Source organism: Pipra filicauda, unplaced genomic scaffold, assembly GCF_003945595.2.
Source record: "Pipra filicauda isolate LSUMZ 115617 unplaced genomic scaffold, ASM394559v2 scaffold176_size3548034_pilon, whole genome shotgun sequence".
Classification (NCBI taxonomy): domain Eukaryota; kingdom Metazoa; phylum Chordata; class Aves; order Passeriformes; family Pipridae; genus Pipra; species Pipra filicauda.
In genome coordinates, this window is record NW_024104283.1 from 1,043,081 (window position 1) to 1,062,537 (window position 19,457).

Here is a 19,457-nt window from a genome sequence, read left to right on the forward strand (position 1 = left end):
CGCTCGCCTGCGCGCTCAGCCCCGGCGGCACCGCAGCCAATGGGCGGCCGCCTTCTTGACGGACCTGCCAATGGCGCCGCTGCGTGTTGCGGCAAGATGGCGGCTTGCGGCCGGCGCGCTGGGAAAAGGGTCGTGACGATCGGGCGGGCGTGAGGAGGCGGCGGGATATGGGCAGTCATGTTGCGCGCCTCTCTCCGCCAGGTGAGGGGGGATGGTCCGCCCGGAGGGGGGTGCCGAGGCGTGGGGAGGAGGTGCTGAGGAGCGGGGCAGGCTGAAGAGCGGGGCAGACTCACCCAGGTGACCTGGGTCCCCTCGCGCCCCTGTTCTCCGGGGCGGCGGGTCTCTTGGGAGCACTCCGTGAGCTCCTTTCCTCAGCGGGGATCGCACTTTATCCCCGTACCGCCCCCGCGCCGGCTCTGTCACCTGTCTGTCCTGAAAGGGGGGTTGCGCTTTTGTTGGAAATTACGTAACTTTCCTAAAATATTAATTAGTGGTAGCAGGTAGCTAGGTTCCGTTTTTTTCCTTACACACTGTTGTTGGTTTGATCTTTAAATCACCGAAGCTTTGAGTTTCTCTGGACTAGCTCTGATATGCTTCAATAAAAAAAGCTTGAGGGAATTGAAGGTTGGTCATCTGGGATCTTAAATTTATGGTCCTTCTGAGACATGTTGGAGTAACCAGAAGACAGAGGGCATTAACAAAGTCGGAGACTCTCTGTCTTAAGCAAGAATGATAAGTGAAGCAAAGAATACGGACCAAAGTAGCCGGTAACAGATAGAATAGTAATTAAATTAAGAGAATTGTGTAATTTAGAACCAATGAATGTTCATTTCTTTTTTTTTTTGCTAAAGTGTATAAATACATGTGAATAGTCTTGAAAGGGACATATGTGGCTGGGATGATTCGCTAAGTCTCTCTGGCCAGAATAAAGAAATGCCTGGCTCACTAGCACTTAAAAGGTGGTGTTGGAGTGTTTTCTTTCTTCCCAACTATTTTTGGTGACACTTTCAGGTGTCAGCAGCGTTGAAGGAAGGTCGTGTCACTCCCACGGAGCTCTGCCAGCAATGCCTGTCGCTCATCAAAGGCACCAAGTTTCTTAATGCCTATATTACCATAGCAGAAGAAACCGCTTTGAAGCAGGCTGAAGCATCAGAGGAAAGATACAAAAGAGGTGTGTCTCTGTAACTCATATCAGCCCTTAAAAGGGTGCTGCGGAGGAGCTCTTTGTGTTAGATGAAGGACCTTTGCTGTGTGTGTGCTGCCTGATTGACTACTGGGGGATGAGAGTTGTGGTTGAGGTTTCTGTGAGTGTACACTTGGCACTCAGGAGAGTATTTAGTTCAGAAATGAGCGGCAAAACCTGGACCAAATGAGGCACTGCAGGTTAAACAGGCTCTGTGCCTCTCTGACAGCACTGCTACTGGGCGCCTCTTTCTTCCCTCAGCAGGTTATTTTAGATGTGTAGCCAGCAGCAGGTACCACAAACAGGCAGATTCAGTGGTCCTTCACGGGCCTGTTGATGGGGGTAGGCAAACACCTGGCTCAGCCTATCAGGTTTTTAATTAAGAAGGCAAATTAAAATAAAGCAGCTTCGTTAATTGCAATTATTAATTGATGAACAGAACAGCTTTCAGTTCTGTTATCTGCAGCATTTAGAGGCTGACCATCCTCATTTTCCTTTGCATTTCAAAAAAGACAGGAAAGGTAAATTTTCACATAATAGGGTACCTTTTTCCTTCCTGGGTGACACTTGCTGCCCTCTAGCAGCTTAAGACATTTTTGATTCCTGACACAGGCCTTTCAAATTTTTTTTTTTTTTTTTTTTTTGCTGGATGATTGATAATCAGTCACTTAGGAAAGATTTACTCTGCTTTAGTAATTTTTTAGGTGATCTCTACTGTGTATGCCAGGTAGGCAGAGTTTATGGCTCCCAGCCTAGTGATGGATTTAGCAGCACCTATGGCTGAAATAAGCACTGCGTGGTCACATTGGAAGAGCTATGTGGGATAGCTAACGTCTATGGAAGCAGCTGCCTGTCTTGCAGGCTTAGGCGAATCTGCAGAGCTCTTAGACACATCTGCAGAGCCAGGTCTGGTCTGGGCAGAATGAATGCTCAATGCCAGAGTTGGAATGGAAGATGGTTCTTGGAAATGCAACAGACAACCATCAAATGCCAAGTGGATAGCACTCTTGCTTCCAAAAACCACCCACAGGGACATGTAAAGTAAACTGTAATTGATGAGAAAGCTATACATATAGCACACTTTGCTTTAATCTGTGTTGTCTTTGCAATCATTCCTAATGCAGGTCAGCCGCTGGGTGTTCTAGATGGCATTCCTATTGCAGTAAAAGACAACTTTAATACAGCTGGCATTGAGACAACATGTGCATCAAACATGCTAAGAGGTACGGTAAAGCTTTTAAAGTAAAATCAGATCTCCTTTCAGAACTTTTGCTCTTTAGACGGTTTATGGAGAGGGGTCTTCCAGATATCTGAATATTTTCAAAAAATGAGCTGGACTCATTTGAGGAAATACACTTAGCAAATTTCACCGTCCAAATTCATCTGGTATCACAGATGCATCTTTTTATTCTTCTAAGGACATTATCTCTTTATTAACTACAGTTAACTTTATTATTAATAAAGTTAACTACAGTTAACTTTATTAACTGCTTTTAACAACGCGGTTTTTATTATAACATATATACTAAAATAGAATTGTTCTAAAATTTACATTTTACTTCACATTACTTTTAGGTCTAGAGGACAGCAGTCAGTACTGTTCTGCCTAGCAAAATCCAAAGACAGTCCTTTTTTTGTTGTTGTTCTGTTGATTATTGTTGACTTAAGTAGTTTTTTCATATGGCTATAGGAAGACTAGCCATTAACAATCCCGACATACAAACATGTTGTATAATGCTTTTTTTTTTAATTTCCTAAACTCATTGTTTCTATTAACGTCATGAACATTTTCAAGGCATTACAGTGCTTTTTTATTATAAAAGCAAAAGTAGAAAATAGTACTTATATCTATTTTATTCTGCATAAAGTAAAACTCTATAAAGTTTTGTGGAAGATAACGCAAGTAAATTAGCAGAATCCTAATCTGATTATGGGACTTTTAGTAGCAGTAGAAACAAAACATGACTTGGCTATTTTAAAAACTGTTATATTACCTGAGATGCTTTTCATTAAAGCACATTATCAGACCTGTTGTGATTTTTTGCAGTGAGTATTAGGAGTGATGTCCTTGTTCCTGTTGAAGGTGGGGGTGGAGAAACCCCTGTCAATATTTGCAAGATTAGTTGGTTATTACCTGAGATCTCATGTCACTGTCATGATTCTCATCCTATGTTATGTGAGGTCTAAGTGGCAAAGGGTGCACGTTTGACCACAGTATAGCCAGTTAGTATTTCACCCTGTGGTTAACCATATGCTCCTTTATCTCATGGTAATGGGAGATAATTTAGGATAGATTAGCACTTTCCTGTAAAGAGCTGTTTCTCATTTCTTCTCATTTTAGACAGTTCCTGCAAATTCGCTGAATGCAGTAATTTGCTACCCTTGTGGTGTCTTGTTTATGTGAAGTCTTAGCTCCACACTCTAGGCATGTATAATCCAGAATTACTGGATTGTAATTTGTGGAGGAAAAGAAAGGATGTTGCAAACTAAACAGCGTTTGGTTTACTTTTGTTAAATTTTGAAAATTATTCATTTTACCTTGAAGCAAAACGCTGTCACTGTGAACTGACAGTTCTTATGCACAGGTAATGACAATTCTGAAATGTTCAGAGTGGCTACTTGTAAAAATAATTTGTATCTCATAAATCACTCAATTGTTCTGATTGTTTTCAGGTTATATTTCTCCTTACAATGCTACAGTAGTTCAGAAATTACTGGATCAGGGAGCTGTGCTTTTAGGCAAAACAAACCTAGATGAATTTGCAATGGGGTGAGTGTTTATTATTTTTAATGTGTGATTGTACATAAAAAGGAATACACACCATCTGTTCCAGTGTACCTGTAATCCTTAATTCCTGTTTCTGTGAGGCTGAACAATAATGAATACTTACCTGTGAAGAGTATATAGAGTTGCATGAACTTCTCCCTGAGCATTTATACTGTTGTGTAAATGATTCAGATGCTGAGGTTTATGAACATAGTGTTCAACTGTAGCTGTACTTGAGAGGGAGGAAGTGGTCCAGCCTTTGCAGAAGGCCGAGGATAAGCAGCCTTCTTCCAGGTCCAGTAGTGTGTTTGTAGAATTGGTTACAACATAGTTATTTGTTGCCTTTTTCTCCCTCCTTGCTGGTGATTTTTGCCCATAGCTAATTATTATCATGCCCCCAGTGGCAGCCACTGCCTCTGCCAGTCAGCCACTGCAGTAATTAGTATGAGTAGTCCCTGATTTGCTGCAAAAAGGCTAATTAGAGCAACACTTTTAAGTTACCTACACTAATGCTGGTGACTTTTTGTCAGGAGCACATTGAAAAATGCTCTTAAAAATTGATTCTCCAGCAAATCAGTGAAGGCAGCCAAACTGTAGCAGGGAACAGAATCAGGCCATTAGGGATGAGTATCTCTGTCACACCAACTGCTGGGTCTGGAAGGGAATATCTGGAACTTAGTTACCTGTGAGAAACAACTAAATGCTGTGTTTTGGTTTTATTTTTATTTTGCTTAAACTGAAGACAGAGGTTTGATTGGGAATTCATATGGATGGGGTGGAAATACTTTGACTCTATTGTTTTGAATAAAGTAATTTCTATGTAAAAGAGATATTCCTCAGGAAGAGCAGGCAAAAAGCACGGCAAAAATCTGATTATGCAATATTGCAACTTGTCTAAGCTCATTAAAGCACAGGATTCTCCTGAAAAGGCTTATCCCAACACTGGCTTCTCATTTCTGGTCTGAGTGTTTGCATGGTCTCTTATGCTAATACCAGCATAGCTGCACCATGAGCTTGATCAGGGAGCGGATCCAGCTCTAATGATGTCTCAATGAGGTTAGTTCTCAACTGCTGTCATCTGCCTGCTCTGTCTGATGATTTGGCTAGTAACATGGGCACCTTGGAGTCGGGGAACATGAGGTGGTGGTTGTGAGGAAGAAGGCAAGTACCCTCTGCCCCTGCTTCTGGTAGCAGCTCACACTTAAGTGACCACAAGGTGACTGAAGCCAGTTTCTGAGAAGCCAGTTTAGCGCTCTGAACCAGGGACTCATGGCCTCAGCAGAGGGCTACAGAGTGAGTAACAGTGTGTCATTTACAGAGAAGAGCTTGTTCCTGCTGTTGTGGAGCTTGTTCCCCACCGCTAGCAGAATGGTTTTCCCCACGACTGTGGTCTTGCATCAAATGCAAGGGTAGAAAAACAGAATGCCTTTGTTTTGAAGCAGATGTGCACCTTTACTTTTACATAGCTTAAATCAGTTTTATATCTTTGTGATTATGTTCTTTTGTGTTGAAATTGAATTTGCTAGAATGAAGGATGAGGAATTGGATGAAAAAAGAATAAAATTGGTAAATACTCTGTGTCATCTGTCACTTCTGTTTGTATTTGTCCTTTCTGTCTTAGATCTGGGAGTACGGATGGAGTATTTGGACCAGTCAGAAATCCCTGGAGTTATTCAAGACAATACAAGGAAAAATCTGTCCCAAAATCCCATTCTGAGGACAAAGAGTCTAACTGGGTAATAACAGGAGGGAGCTCAGGAGGCAGCGCGGCTGCTGTGTCGTCTTTCACGTGTTTTGCGTAAGAGGCTTTTAGAATTGTTTTTCAATAAATGTCTCAAAATATGTTAGAAGGTCTTATAATTGTAGTTTTCTCATAAGCTAGTATGAAATGGGAGGGTTATTGGCACTGGCATGCAAGATTTTATTTCAGCATCCCTAGGTTATTTGTGGCATGTCATGAAGCCAGAATTAATCCATGCAGGCGAATTTAGGCTTATTCACTTCAAGCATTATTCAGTGTACTGATATGACCACTTTGCACTGTGTGAGATATAATAGTAAAGGAGTGACAGTTTTATTCTTATTCCCACATAATCTCTTAAAAGTCTTACGAGGTTTGTGACACATTCTCTTCCTTAGTAAGTGTCTTACACAAACGTGCTTAAAATGTAATTCAGCAAATTAGGAGATCCCTTAATTTGTAACAGTATAATAATCGCTCCTCCCCACCTTTGTTTTTATAGCATAGTTACATAATAATACATGAACTTTGGGATTTAAAAGCTGTCAAATCTCTGATTTAACAAAAGGGCACACAGTACTTACTACACAGATACTTAAAAACTTGTCTGTTTCAATGTTTGAGGTTTTTTTGGCAGGTGTGTGTTTTGGGTTGTTTCGTGGTTATTTTTCCTAAAGGAAGCTGGATTTTTTTTTAATGGTAATTATTAACTGTATGGAATAGCAACACTCTATTTAGCAAATCAGGTGTCTATACTCTCTTCCCCATCTGACCGTTAAAAGAAAACTGATCCTTAAAATTTTACACCTTGCATTTTATGAAATTTCTAGAACTACGTTTGAGCATGTTTTATAGAATATTATTTCAAGTGTACTCTTATTTGGAAGGTGTTTGAGAATGCTCTTTAATTACTTTGTCCTTGTTTACCCATAGACTACATAACAATCATCTATTTTATTGTTAAAATTTTTTTGCTAATGTTGATTACTTTTTTTAGCTTTTTTAATTATTTTTTTTAAATTATACATCTCATTGCCCTTTGCTAGGATATAGTCTACTCAACATTTTACTACTGTTGAAACTGAACTTGGTGCAGCCATTCCCAAGAACTGCTGGTCCTTGTCATGATCCTGATAGGGTCTGGCACCTTTTCTTACATTGCTGGCTGTACTGCACTCCCATTTTGCGCTGCTCAGCACGTTGTCAGATCAGGGAGATTTTTTTGTCCAGCTATTTTATAGCCTATAACCTATTGTATATCCACTCTATTAATGTCTTTCAAGTATTGAGAACGCTGCCAGTCTTTGTCTTTTCAATTTGAGATTTGGATGTACAAAAATGCTACAAAACTGAGGATGTTTTATATCAACACATACGCTTTGAAAAAAAGTTCCACTTCAGCAAAGTCAATTGAATTGGTTCAGCCATTTCAGAAGCAGATGCCTATGGGAAAAGTCATATACTAACTTCAGTAAAAATTGTACCTACTTCTTTAGTTTAATTTGGTTTTGGCAAATATTTGAATGAAAGCTGCTCTATTTTTTTAATGGTGCTTGAGTTAAATTTACTAAAAACAAGAGAAGAGCGTGTTTCATTTTACTATGAATTTCCAATTCCATTACAGTTTTTGAAATAAAAATTTCAATTTAGAAAGAAGAAGGTTTCACCTGTGAACAAAAAAGGAATAAAAAAAAAATAAAAAAATAATAAAAAAACACCACATCCTATTTGTACCTAAGCTATTGTAAACTGGGAGTTCTGATGCTATGCTTTGTAGGTTTGGAAACAGGAAAAACGTCCTAGACTTTCCAAAGTATGCCTTCTTGTTAGGGATAAGAAGTGTCACTATTCATTTGTATACTGGAAGATGCTGATTCATAGTGCATTGGCTACTGAATAACTAAGACATCAGTGTTGAAAATTGTGCTCTAGATCACATGAGATGTATCTTTTGGAGTCCAAAGTATTGGAACAGATCAACAGAGAAGGCAGAAGAAGGTATTTGGGGCCACCTTCAGATGGTCTGAATTCTACCTATTTGCCTCTGCTTTGTGAAGAGACTTGGGCTCTCCTGATGGCTAATTCAGGGACCCTAATAAAAATCAAAGAACAGATAAAAAGTAGAATAGGGAGCAGACTGAAATTTAGGCTGTGTGTTTATGACTTCTAATCTGGAAGAATTCACAGAGTTTTAACGCCATGCATCTTAAAGCCACACGTTCTTATTATTTGGAAATGTTCTGAATTATTTTACTAATGATGATCCTTTTAAAACCATAGAGCCTTAGGGTCAGACACAGGAGGATCTACCCGAAACCCTGCTGCTCACTGTGGTGTAGTAGGTTTAAAGCCAACATATGGACTGATCTCTCGCCATGGTCTCATTCCTCTAGTGAACTCCATGGATGTGCCAGGAATCCTAACCAGATGTGTGGATGACGCAGCAGTTGTGTTAGGTATTACTTTGTCATTTGTCTTTGTTTACAGCATTGTCTCAAAACAAACTGAATTCTGGGTAACTAATGTGCATTTTCCTTTTCTTCATTGTCATGTCGTATTTCAGGTTCACTTGCTGGACATGATCCTAAAGACTCTACCACAATTCAGGACAACTTTAAGCCATTTGAACTACCCAATTTGACTGATGTCAGCAAGCTCTCAATAGGAATTCCCAAGGTAACATTTAAATCCTGTCAACAGTTGTGGACAGGAACAACAAATAGGACACCTAAAAAAAAGTATTTGTGTCTTGCCCACCTCCTCCCAATCTCTCATGATTTAAAACTGTGAAGACAATACAAGCAGCTCCTGGAAAAAAAAGCAGTATTTGTTCTGTTGCCTTTTACGGCAATTTGGAGTAAGCATATGCTAACGTGTCATCTAAAACATTTTGTCGTCATTGTGGGAAGCACTGTCAGGAACGTCAGGGGAAATGGGGAACTTCAGTTCTTGTTTCTCTCTGTTGCTCTTTCATTAGTAACCTCTGTAACCTCAAACAAGTTGCTCTTGGTGCCTTCTCACACAGTGAGGTTGGTACTGGTTTGTGCAGTGCTTTGAGATACTTGTCTAAATGGCACTGTGTTAATACAAAGCAGAATTTTAAAGGCAATTGAATGGCGCAAGGAGCTGTGACTTGCAGAGGATGGAAAGAGAGCTGTAATCTGGCATCAGTTGTATGCAATTGAATGATGTTTGTAACTATAGGGGTCCTTACAATTTAGGAACAATATTTGGGACTCCAGCCTATTTTTAATTTCATAAAGGCTCTGCCTTCGAAGTGACAATGTGAATAACATCTATGGGTTTGATTCTCAGCTATTGAACCTGTGCTAGAACAGACATACCCGAAGATTTAAATAGGTAAGCAGGGATGTCCACTGACCAATTATTCAGGATCTGTGAAGTGCAAAAATTATATACCTAGAAAATTAATTAGCTGCATACTGTTTAGATTTTGATAAATCTAAAATGGTGGCATTGATTAATTATTTATAACCTTTGGACAGATGTTTTCTGCTGCTACAGATAGATTGTCCTAAACAGATGCATGCATACATGAAACATGAGTCATAGCTACTCAGAAATCAGACAGTACTATGCCTCTTTTTGTGGGTTAGAACTGAAGCAAAAATAGAGAATTTTAATGGAGTATCTTTAACTTAGCTCTTTAACAGCAATGTAGCTTATTTAAGTCTTCTCCCAACTCCTTGATTGTAGTTACTCTTTGGTGGGGGTTGCCTGCTTTGTTTCACTGAGGCGTGTCAGTTGCCACTGATACATTGTGGCCGTAATTTCTTTTTATCTTTCCTACTCACAGCAACCCTAGTTTCAGGATTTCGACCTGATGAATTTCTACTTGTGACTGCAGAACAGTTCAGTACAGTCTCAGTGAACAGATAAATAAGGGAATAACTGGGTAATTTGTCCTTCAGGAGAAACTGCTGAAATTCCATGATTGCGATATGTAGGTTGATCCTACCAAGATGAACATAATACTCTTAAGAAGACTGAATCCTGTTAATTTAATACTGCTTGATTGTGTAATATTTAGTAGATGCAAAAAGCTTTTAATAAGTACTTTAAATCATATTGTGGTAAGATAATGGTTTCAATGTATTTTTAGCAAGGATTATTTGCATTTTGGTCTCTACTAGAAGTAAACCAGCATGTAAAATCACTCCCCTTCTTGTTTTTCCTCTAAGGAATATCATGTACCAGGGCTGTCTGGTGAAATTCTGGCTCTCTGGTCAAAGGCTGCTGACCTCTTTCAGAATGCAGGTGCTAAAGTGGTTGAAGTGACTCTACCACACACTCGTTACTCAATTGTCTGCTATCACGTGCTGTGCACAGCAGAAGTGGCATCAAATATGGCCAGGTTTGATGGACTGGAATATGGTAAGGCCTTTGAAAAAACTTTTTTCTGAGACAGTAGAAACATTGCTGGATGCTGTGAAAAAGTGTTAGTTTTTATAGATGTACTTTTCGTGGTTCTATACCTGGTGTTATTTCTCCACAATGGAATAGAGCAAAAAACCTGGTCCAGATAAAAATATGTGAGTAAGTGCATATTTTAATATATTTCACTACTACTAGACATGTGAGTGGGCTCAAAATCTGGTTTAGTATTTCTCTAATAAAACAGGAATGCGTTTTGTTGTTTTTCCGGAATAGTAGCGTGTCAGATGGCAGCAAACAGTGGCCTATTGGATCACTGTGTATAACATTACCTAATGTTGTTAAATCTTAAGGACTACAAGAAGTATTAATATCCAAAATGCTTTTTCTTTTCAGGACACCGTTCTGACATGAATGAGTCCACAGAAAGTATGTATGCTGCAACGCGACGAGAAGGTTTTAATGATGTTGTAAGAGGAAGAATTCTATCAGGAAGCTATTTCTTGTTGAAACAGTAAGCAGAACCTCTTGAAATTCAAATTTGCCACGTTGGCAGATTTTTAAGCAAATGGTTCATGGAAAAAAAATTATTTTTAACTAGTGGCTCCTTACATTTTTATTATTGCTTTAGCTATACAATATGTAGTGAACTGTTAATAATGAATGAAAATGTTTTCCCTGAGTCTTAACAGTGAGCCTCCTAAATTAAATAAGTAAAACAACTTAGTGATAGATTTTTCCCTACCAGAGTATTATTGGCTTCCATTAGTTAAATTAAGCAAAAATCTCTACCCTGTGCTATGACGTTGAAATCATACTGAAGCCATTAATGTTGTTGTGTTAAAAGTTCTGTAGTTGTCGATCTCATTAAAACTGCACAGAAAAACTGCTAGTACATTCTAGCACGGTCTTCTAGAGAAAGCCAAAGATACGTCAATTAAATTAACTGTAGCTCTTTGCCTCAGTGTGTAGGGAAAGAGAGTCGCTGGCAGAGGTACTGAACTGATGTCTTTACAGAAGACAGGGTTTTATGCAGCTCACAAATAGAAGCTGGTCCGTGGATCTGTTTTACATTTTTAGCTTTCAGTACTTACCAACAGGCCCAAATTGTTTTAGTAAAAGTGCTGGTTTTCTCTGTCTGAATTTGTTCAGATACTAACAAAAATATTAATCCTGTAATCAGTCTCTGTAGTGCACTTGCTTTGAAGGAGCTCTGTCAGCATGAGTATTCATCAGATGTGACTTCTTAATTGCTCTCAGAGACAGGAATGTTGTCAGTTAATCTGTAACAACCAGCTTTTATGGAATGACAATATTCCTGCCAAGGGTGCTCCTTCTGCTTACGACTGCCCAGATCAGCTTTCCTAAGGCTGCTTTAAAATTCACATAGTTAACTCTTTGGTGAAGGAATATACAATTGGCTCCCATTGAGATTGAACAGGAGAGTTGTGTACTTGTCCACAGTAAATTACTTTTGAAGACCACAGGGTTCAGAAAGCATTCTTAGAATAAGTAGTAAGGAAAACCCATCTGTGTCTCCTGCAAATGTTGCCTTTTACAATTTATATTTATCTTGCTTTTGAAATCTTTAAAATAACTAAGTGATTGTTCAGGAAGTTCTGTTTAACATCTTTAGAGATGACATGGACAAGGGGATCGAGTCCTCCCTCAGCAAGTTTGCAGACGACACCAAGCTGGGTGGGAGTGTTGATCTGCTGGAGGGTAGGACAGCTTTGCAGAGGGATCTGGACAAACTGGATCAATGGGCCAAGTCCAACTGTAAGAGGTTCAACAAGGCCGAGTGCTGGGTCTTGCCCTTGGCTCCCAACAACCCCCTGCAGTGTTTCAGGCTGAGGGAAGAGTGGCTGGAAAGCTGCTTGGTGGAAAAGGACCTGGTAGTGCTGGTCAACAGCAGCTGAACATGAGCCAGCAGTGTGCCCAGGTGGCCAAGAAAACCAATGGCATCCTGGCTTGTGTCAGGAATAGTGTGGCCAGCAGGACAAGGGCAGTGATTTTTCCCTTGTACTTTGCACTGGTGAGGCCGCACCACGAATCCTGTGTTCAGTTTTGGGCCCCTCACTACAATAAGGACATTGAGGTGCTGGAGTGAGTCCAGAGGAGGGCAATGGAGCTGGTGAAGGATCTGGAGCACAATTCTTACAAGAAGTTGAGGAGGGAGCTGGGGTTGTTTAGCCTGGAGAAAAGGAGGGACCTTATCACTCTCTCTACAGCTACCTGAAAGGAGGTTGTAGCAAGGTGGGGATCAGTCTCTTCTCCAGGTAACAAGTGAAAGGACAAGAGGAGACAACCCTGTGTTGCACCAGGGGGAGATCTAGATTGGATATTAGGAAAAATTTCTTCCCTAAAAGAGTTGTCAAGCATTGGAACAGGCTGCCCAGTGAAGTGGTGGAGTCACCATCCCTGGAGATATTTAAAAGATGTGTGGGTGTGACACTTAGGTACTTTCTGAAGTTAACAGCTAGGCTGATTTCACAAATTATTGTAGAAGAAGATCTAATTCCCATGATATAACTACTTAACTTGAATCTGCTGTTTATTATTGATTATAACCATTTTCATTGCATTTTTTTCAGAATCTTAAATCTTTAGATTAACAAGTAGCATTTGGGCAGTTTAAGTTCTTTTTATTTATAAACACTGTCATGTAGCAGTTGTTAACACATCCTTATCTTTTTTTTTCCCCTTTTTTCTTCCTTCTTCCTTTTTCTTCCTCTTTTTTTTCTTTCTTTTCCCCCCCCTTCCCCCCCCCCCTTTCTGCCCCCCCCCTTTGCCCCCATCTGCCCCCCCCTTTTCTGCCCCCCCTTTCTGCCCCCCCCCCCCCCCCCTTTCCCCCCTTTCTGCCCCCCCTTTCTGCCCCCCCCTTTCTGCCCCCCCCTTTGCCCTCCCTTTCGCCCCCCTTTTCCCTCTCTTTTCTGCCTTCTTTTCCCCACCCTTTTGTCCCCAGTCTCTTTCCCCCCCCTTTTTTCTCGTCTTTCTTTCCTCCTTTCATTCCACTTTTTCTATTTTCTTTTTTTCTTGTTTTACTTCCTCCTCCTCCTTTTTTCTAATTTTTTTCCTTTCCCAAGTAGTTGTGGGTTTAGATGGCAGTTACTTTTGAAATGGAACTTTCCTGATTTTGAGGATTCCACATTTACCAGTTCTGCATATGAAGTTAGAAGAAACAATAGACATAAAGCTGGCTAATGTGTTTCTGCTTCAGAGTTGTGTAAAGATGGAAATCCTTAGACCACATGTTTATGTGAGGGACAAAAAAAAGGGTTAGGGAAAAATAAGGTCTTTATAGTATTCTACAGAGAATTATACTACAAACACATACATAGTTTTAAGTCCATTTAGAATCCTCCACCAATGAAGGGACTTTTTCATATGCTTCAGGTATCTTGCTGGATTGAATCCTAAATGATTACTTCCTATTTTTCAGACGTGTTTAGTTCTTTATTGTTTCTAGGTTTTGCTGTGTTGCCCTGCAGTGAAATTAGGTTGGGTATCAGGAAAAGGTTTTTCACCAAGAGGGTGGTTGAGCACTGGAATGGGCTCCCCAGGGAAGTGGTCACAGCATCAAGCCTGACAGAGTTCAAGAAGCATTTAGACAACACTTTCAGACACATTTTTGGGTTGTCCTGTGTGGGGCCAGGAGTCGGACTAGATAATCCTAAGGGTCCCTTCCAGCTCAGGATATTCTGATTCTATGAAATTTAATATACAGTTTAGTTTCCAAATGGTCATAAAAGTTTGTTTTGATTTTGTAACGGTTGTTTTGATTTGTAAGGGTTTTGTTTTCCCTTCACTTGTCTTTAGCTGAATGCCCTCATCTCTTCCTTCTCTGACAACTTTGCTGCTATGAGAGCATAAACACCATGTATGGTGACTAAGCATACAGTATATCAAAAACTTAAGTACCAGTGTGAGTCAGAATTTTATCCAAAAGGAATACTGGGCTTGTCTTTTCTACAGTACCTAAGAAATTAGGTTCCATATTTTAGGAATTAAAGTGTCATGCCCTCATGTCCATATTTCTTTCTAGGAACTATGAGAAGTACTTTGTCAAGGCACAGAAAGTCAGACGTCTCATTGCCAATGACTTTGTGAAGGTTTTCAGGAGCGGTGTTGATGTTTTACTCACTCCTACCACTCTGAGTGATGCAGCACCATATAAGGAATTCATCAAAGAAGACAACAGAACCCGCAGTGCACAAAATGACATCCTGACACAGGCTGCAAACATGGCTGGTGAGTAGGGACAAGAATTAAACTATGTTTTCCCCTGCCTAGTAATTTTTAATGTCTGGTCCCTTTAGCTATTTCACCTCTTCTTTAGAATCAAGATATTTCACTCCCATGTTGTAATTCTTACAGTGATAACCAAGTGTAAGGATGGTTTATTAAATGCTTGAAAATGTAAGACTAGATTTTAAAGTGAGGCACTCTGGAGCTGAGTGTGGGCTGCAGGTAAGATGAATCCATTCAAGTTCTGGAGACAAAACTTGAATCTCTTTCTAAGGAGAACTGACTATCTTTTCAGAGATGATGGCTCCTTAAATCAGTCTAACTAGTTTCTTGTGATCACCTAGTAGTATCCTTAGTTCATTGACTCAAATTATTTTAGCTAGTCGTTCTCCACTACATAATTTTTCTTCCGGTTCTCTTAGAATTGTTACAAAAATTACTCCAACTACTGTTTAATAGTAAGTCTTTGTATGTGTATCTTTTTTTCCTTCAGGACTGCCAGCCATAAATGTTCCTACAGCTCTTTCAGAGAGAGGCTTGCCAGTTGGGCTTCAGTTCATAGGACGTTCATTCCAGGAGCAGCAGCTTCTCACAGTAGCCAAATGGTTTGAAAAACAAGTACAGTTCCCAATGATCCAGCTAGAAGAAGTAAAGGGGCATGACCGTGATGTTTTTCAGCATAAGAAATCTGCTTCTTTTTCATAACACAGGACTTGCTAGTCAGCTAAAGCAAGAAAGCTGTGGGGATGGTCTAAAGATGTATTCTTGCAGTTAATTATCCTTTGCAGAAATAATAATCTGTTTTAAGAAGACCTTATGCAATGATGCAGGATGGAATCACGACACTTGGTACTCTGTAATTAAGGCAAAGTGAATCATTAAGTAAACATGTTTATGTTATTAAGAACCATTTTTAAATGATATTAAAACCACCAAGTTGAAATTATGTATCTTATGCCTGTGGAACTGATTTTTTTTACATCCCCAGAGTGCGTGTAAGGTATCTGACCCATTAAAGAACTAACCTGAGCTTTTGTGTGAAAATTTCATGGTTGCCAAAGGGTTTGGTTTCCTTCTGGAGTGTAGACTTTTGTAATGGCAACAACCAGACAAGCTTTGTTGGAGCAAATGTATTAAGGATCTGTTCACTAAGAGTTAAATACAAAAGGAAACAAGGGAATAACAAAGAATCATAGCATCGTTTAGGTTGGAAAAGACTTTTAAGATCATTGAGTCCAACCCAGCACTGCAAAGTCCACCACTCAGCTGTGTCCCTAGTGCCACATCTACACATCTTTTGTGTGATGCTTATTAAGGTCACTGTGAGAAAACTAAATCAGGCCTGCATTTAGATCCCTATTTTATCAAAATTTCAAGATGTGGAAATATTAGTTCATTTAAAAGCATAAAAATATTCCCTACTTCTAGCTAACTCTCATGCAGGAGGTGAAAATAACCTCCAGGTTTACAAATCATGCAGATTACTCTGGTTACATCCATGTAAAAATGATGAATTCCAGATTTCTTCTGGGAAAAGATGCCTAGTGGTCTTGAGTAATTGTTTTCCTCTTTCTTCATCACTGTTCTTTATAATCAGCACTAGAAATTAATACTTACTAAGAAAGAGATCGTCTCAGTGTAACTCTCCATAAGAATACTACTACCTATTTCTTTGTGGGCAGTCATTCAACACAATAGTAATTTGAACTGAATTTCCAAACGATCAAGTTGTAGACTGGAAGACTTACTAAACAGCTAATAACCTGTTTTGAATGTTGCAGTTTCCATTTCTTGAAAGTTAGAAAAATATGAAGGACGAAGCTTGTGGATTTGTTTTTGCATCAGATTCATTTTCAGTTGTAGTCTACAGCATGCACAGGTGCAAATAGTGTAGGGTGGGGAAAATGACTGAGATGTGGTCCCATATGGAAACGTATGGAATCTTCCTGAATTATGTCTTGTCATAGCCTATATTGCCACCCATATAAAACAATAACAACCTTATTTCTAAAAATTGCACAATTGGTGAATTTTCCATACCCCAAGGTGAGTTATATCAATACCTTTCCAACATGATTAAAATGGTACACAATTAAAAATCCTACATGACAAAAATTCTAAAAGTGAAATTAAATTCTTCAACACTAAAAGTCAAGATACAGCCTGTTTTCAGCCTGATTCTGTCTGAATTTTTCCACAGAACAGTCTTCAGGGAAATTGCTTTTCTGTCAGTGGGTGATGATGAATTGAAGATCTCAACAGACTTTTTTCGCTGTTGTCTTGTTCAGTAATTTAGATATGCTGTAATCATGCATCTTGTCTTATAGCAGCTTGCTGACCAGAGCTCTTGGTGAGGTTATCCATTATCCAAGTTGATATACATGGATATATACTTGCAATAGCTGCTCTTTGATCTGTAGTCACGTCCCAAACCAAGACCTACCACTTGCTGTTTCTGAAAGTAAGTCAGTGTCTTTTTCTCAGAGTTTGAGATAAAATTGGGGCTGTGGAGAGCATTCCTGGATGGACATGGAGCAGCTTGGAGTGTTACTGACAAAAGAGAACAAGCAGAGAATTGTGCTTATGCTTGGCAGTCTTTCTCTTAAAACTTCTCTGATACAAAGAGAAATCTGATGGAAAAACTGGATCAAGGCAAAGATCCCACTCCATGTTTCCCAAGCAGCTCGAGGAGGGGTAGGTGAAGGGGAACTGTTCCTATATCTGAACTGCTTTTTCTTAAAGCAGGGCTCTGATTTCAGACTCCAGAATCCTCTAAACAGGCATTCAGATGATAAAAGCAATTGATTGCTCTGAGACAGGTCCTTCAGAGTTTTTTCTCCTGGCAGATTTCTGAACGTACAATAACTGCAGTGAAATACACAGTGGAGAAGGTACAAACCAGACAAACAGACATCCATTCTGCATGGTCTTTCTGTTAGTAGTTGAGACCCGTCTTTGAATTAAAGATAGTAGAGACTCGAAAACCAAACTCCTGGGTAAATACTTAAATTTCTGGGCTATCAGATTTCAAAGCAGCCCCAACAACAGTTCTACCCTGCTCCCACTCCTAGCTGATTTGCATTTTTGGGGACCATATGCTTAATGCTCTTTCTTCCCTTCATTTTCTAAGGCTGGAACTTCACCAAACCCGAGGTAAGAACTTAGGAACCAGCATAGTCAAGCAGCTTCAGGATGTAAGCAAGAGTTCCTTATGTTGTGCAAGAGAATAGCTAAGAGACTTCTGCTGTTTTCATATTAGAAAAACTGTTCAAAGTAGTTCACTCTCAGCCCCTCAGCAGTTCCTGAAGGAGCTTAACACCCCAGCTTACCTGTAAGTGTAAGCGGTTGTGAGGGGTATATTAGAGCAGAGCTTTGTGCAGCTGCTCCCAGTTCATAGTTATGTCTCCGGAGTTATGAACAGAAAAGTTTCTATGCCAGATAATTAGACTCTTAAAACTCCTTGTTACAGGAATTCCAAGGAGCAGGAAGGTCTGGGTATAAAAAAAAACCAAACAAAAAAACCAAAACCAAAACAAAAAAAACCACCTGCCTATACACACATTTTGTACAGCTGCCTTGAAAAACGATTCACTGAAATAATAGAGTTGGAAGTTCCATGCCACGAGCAGCACGAGTCACAGCAGGGGATAAGGTGTAACCTTAGCACACAGTGAGCCCAGATAATTCCAGTGTTTCCTGAAGGAAACAAAAGCTAGAGCTTTAGCAAACAAGCAATCTGCTCTTAGGTGCAAATTGTTTTTTCTTCAGGTAATGAGAAACTGTAAGAACATTGTATAGTGGAAAAGTAATTTTTGAGAAGAAAATTATCAAGAGGTTTTGCTTAAGATGATTTTAAATGCAATTGCAATTTGATATTGCAGTTTATGTGGTTTCCACATACATGTTTTTCCCTCAACCTCCTTAAGGGCACTCAAAATAAGGAGAAATTCAAAGCAAAATTTAACCTGACTGCTGCTACTTCTCTGTTCCCCCATTTCTCAGTTTTTAGCCATTAGGCACTTGTAGTAACTGCAACTTCATTGTAGCTTCTCCTTACATAGTGCTGGTCACTTCTCCGTTACTTTTATGATTCACCTAGGAACTAATCTATCTGTAAAGCTGCAATAGGGAATGGGCTTTGTAGCCTAGTTGGGGTGTCCCACGGGCCTTCCCCTCAGCTCTGCCCCCCAGAATACTGAGAGCAGTACCACTGGACTCGCACACAGATGGGCAACTGAAAAGGAAGGAAGAGGTGTGCACAGCATATCTAAAAATCTCTGCTGGGGTTACATGGCAGTCATACTTCATGTTAAATTGATGCCCATAATGCCACCAGAGAGGGCAAGGAAATCAGCAAAAAAGTCAGAGAAGCAAAAGAGGTTTATCTAATTTTGTTATTTTTCAGTCTGTCTCTAAAAAAAAAAAGGAGATATTCGGTTACAGGAATGTTAGAAAGAGGCAGCAAATGAAAAATACTCCCAAGCTTCTTAATTAGCTCACCACACCTTCAATTTACTAATGTCCAGACGCAATTAAGCAATTCCATGCTAACCTTCTTTCGTAAGCAGAAGAAAGGATTTTTTTCCCGCCCAGCACAGGCATCTTCGTGTACTCACTGTTGAACAGCAATGAAAAGTGTCTTTAGATCAGGGGAGCAGGGCACTCAGGGAAAGAAGCAGGAACCCATCCAGGGGGCTTTGCCAGGCCCCGAGTAGCATTTTATAGCCCATGCTATGGTCTGATACCCACACAATAAGGGTCTAAGTGCTGTAGAGAGTCACAAGCCAATGCTGTGGCACAATATGTGATGAAATGGACTTCAAAGAGCTGGGAACTGAATCTTTTTCAGCTAAAGAGACTGTTCTTTGTGTCACAGCCCGTGGTGTATGGATTTGTGTGTCCTGCCTTGCTGCACTGATTGTGACGTATGGTGCACATGTTGCTGTCGTGTGTCAGCTCAGACTCCTGGGGCAGCAACAGAGACTCCTGGGTTAGAGGCCTCTTTTCAGGGGATGGTGCATTACGGTGGGAGAGGAAAGGGGCTTGGAGTTACAGGGCAGAGGACAGACTGTCTGAAAGGCTGCTGCAGGAGTGTGTAAGAGGCTGTGATAAGGGGGAGGGGG

General features: G+C 40.0%; 1 protein-coding gene and 1 long non-coding RNA gene across 3 annotated transcripts; one reads left to right on the plus strand and one right to left on the minus strand.

Annotated features, from left to right (window-relative positions):
- The first annotated feature begins 99 nt into the window (after positions 1-99).
- QRSL1 (glutaminyl-tRNA amidotransferase subunit QRSL1) lies at positions 100-15,363 on the plus strand. The gene is made up of 11 exons (XM_027731722.2): positions 100-201; positions 1,012-1,171; positions 2,308-2,406; positions 3,857-3,953; positions 5,572-5,748; positions 7,972-8,147; positions 8,255-8,367; positions 9,894-10,086; positions 10,483-10,600; positions 14,132-14,337; positions 14,828-15,363. The coding sequence occupies exons 1-11, from the start codon at positions 178-180 to the stop codon at positions 15,037-15,039; spliced, it is 1,575 nt and encodes a 524-aa protein (XP_027587523.1). The 5' UTR covers positions 100-177; the 3' UTR covers positions 15,040-15,363.
- Positions 15,364-16,164: 801 nt separating this feature from the next.
- On the minus strand, positions 16,165-19,202 carry LOC113993516. Of its 2 annotated transcripts, XR_005562982.1 has the most exons (3): positions 19,084-19,202; positions 18,887-18,949; positions 16,165-16,884 (listed from the first exon to the last, which is right to left on the minus strand). It is a non-coding gene; the product is annotated as an uncharacterized LOC113993516 (long non-coding RNA). The 2 variants fall into 2 exon arrangements; XR_005562983.1 differs by lacking the exon at positions 16,165-16,884 and having other exon boundaries at positions 18,826-18,949.
- Positions 19,203-19,457: the final 255 nt, after the last annotated feature.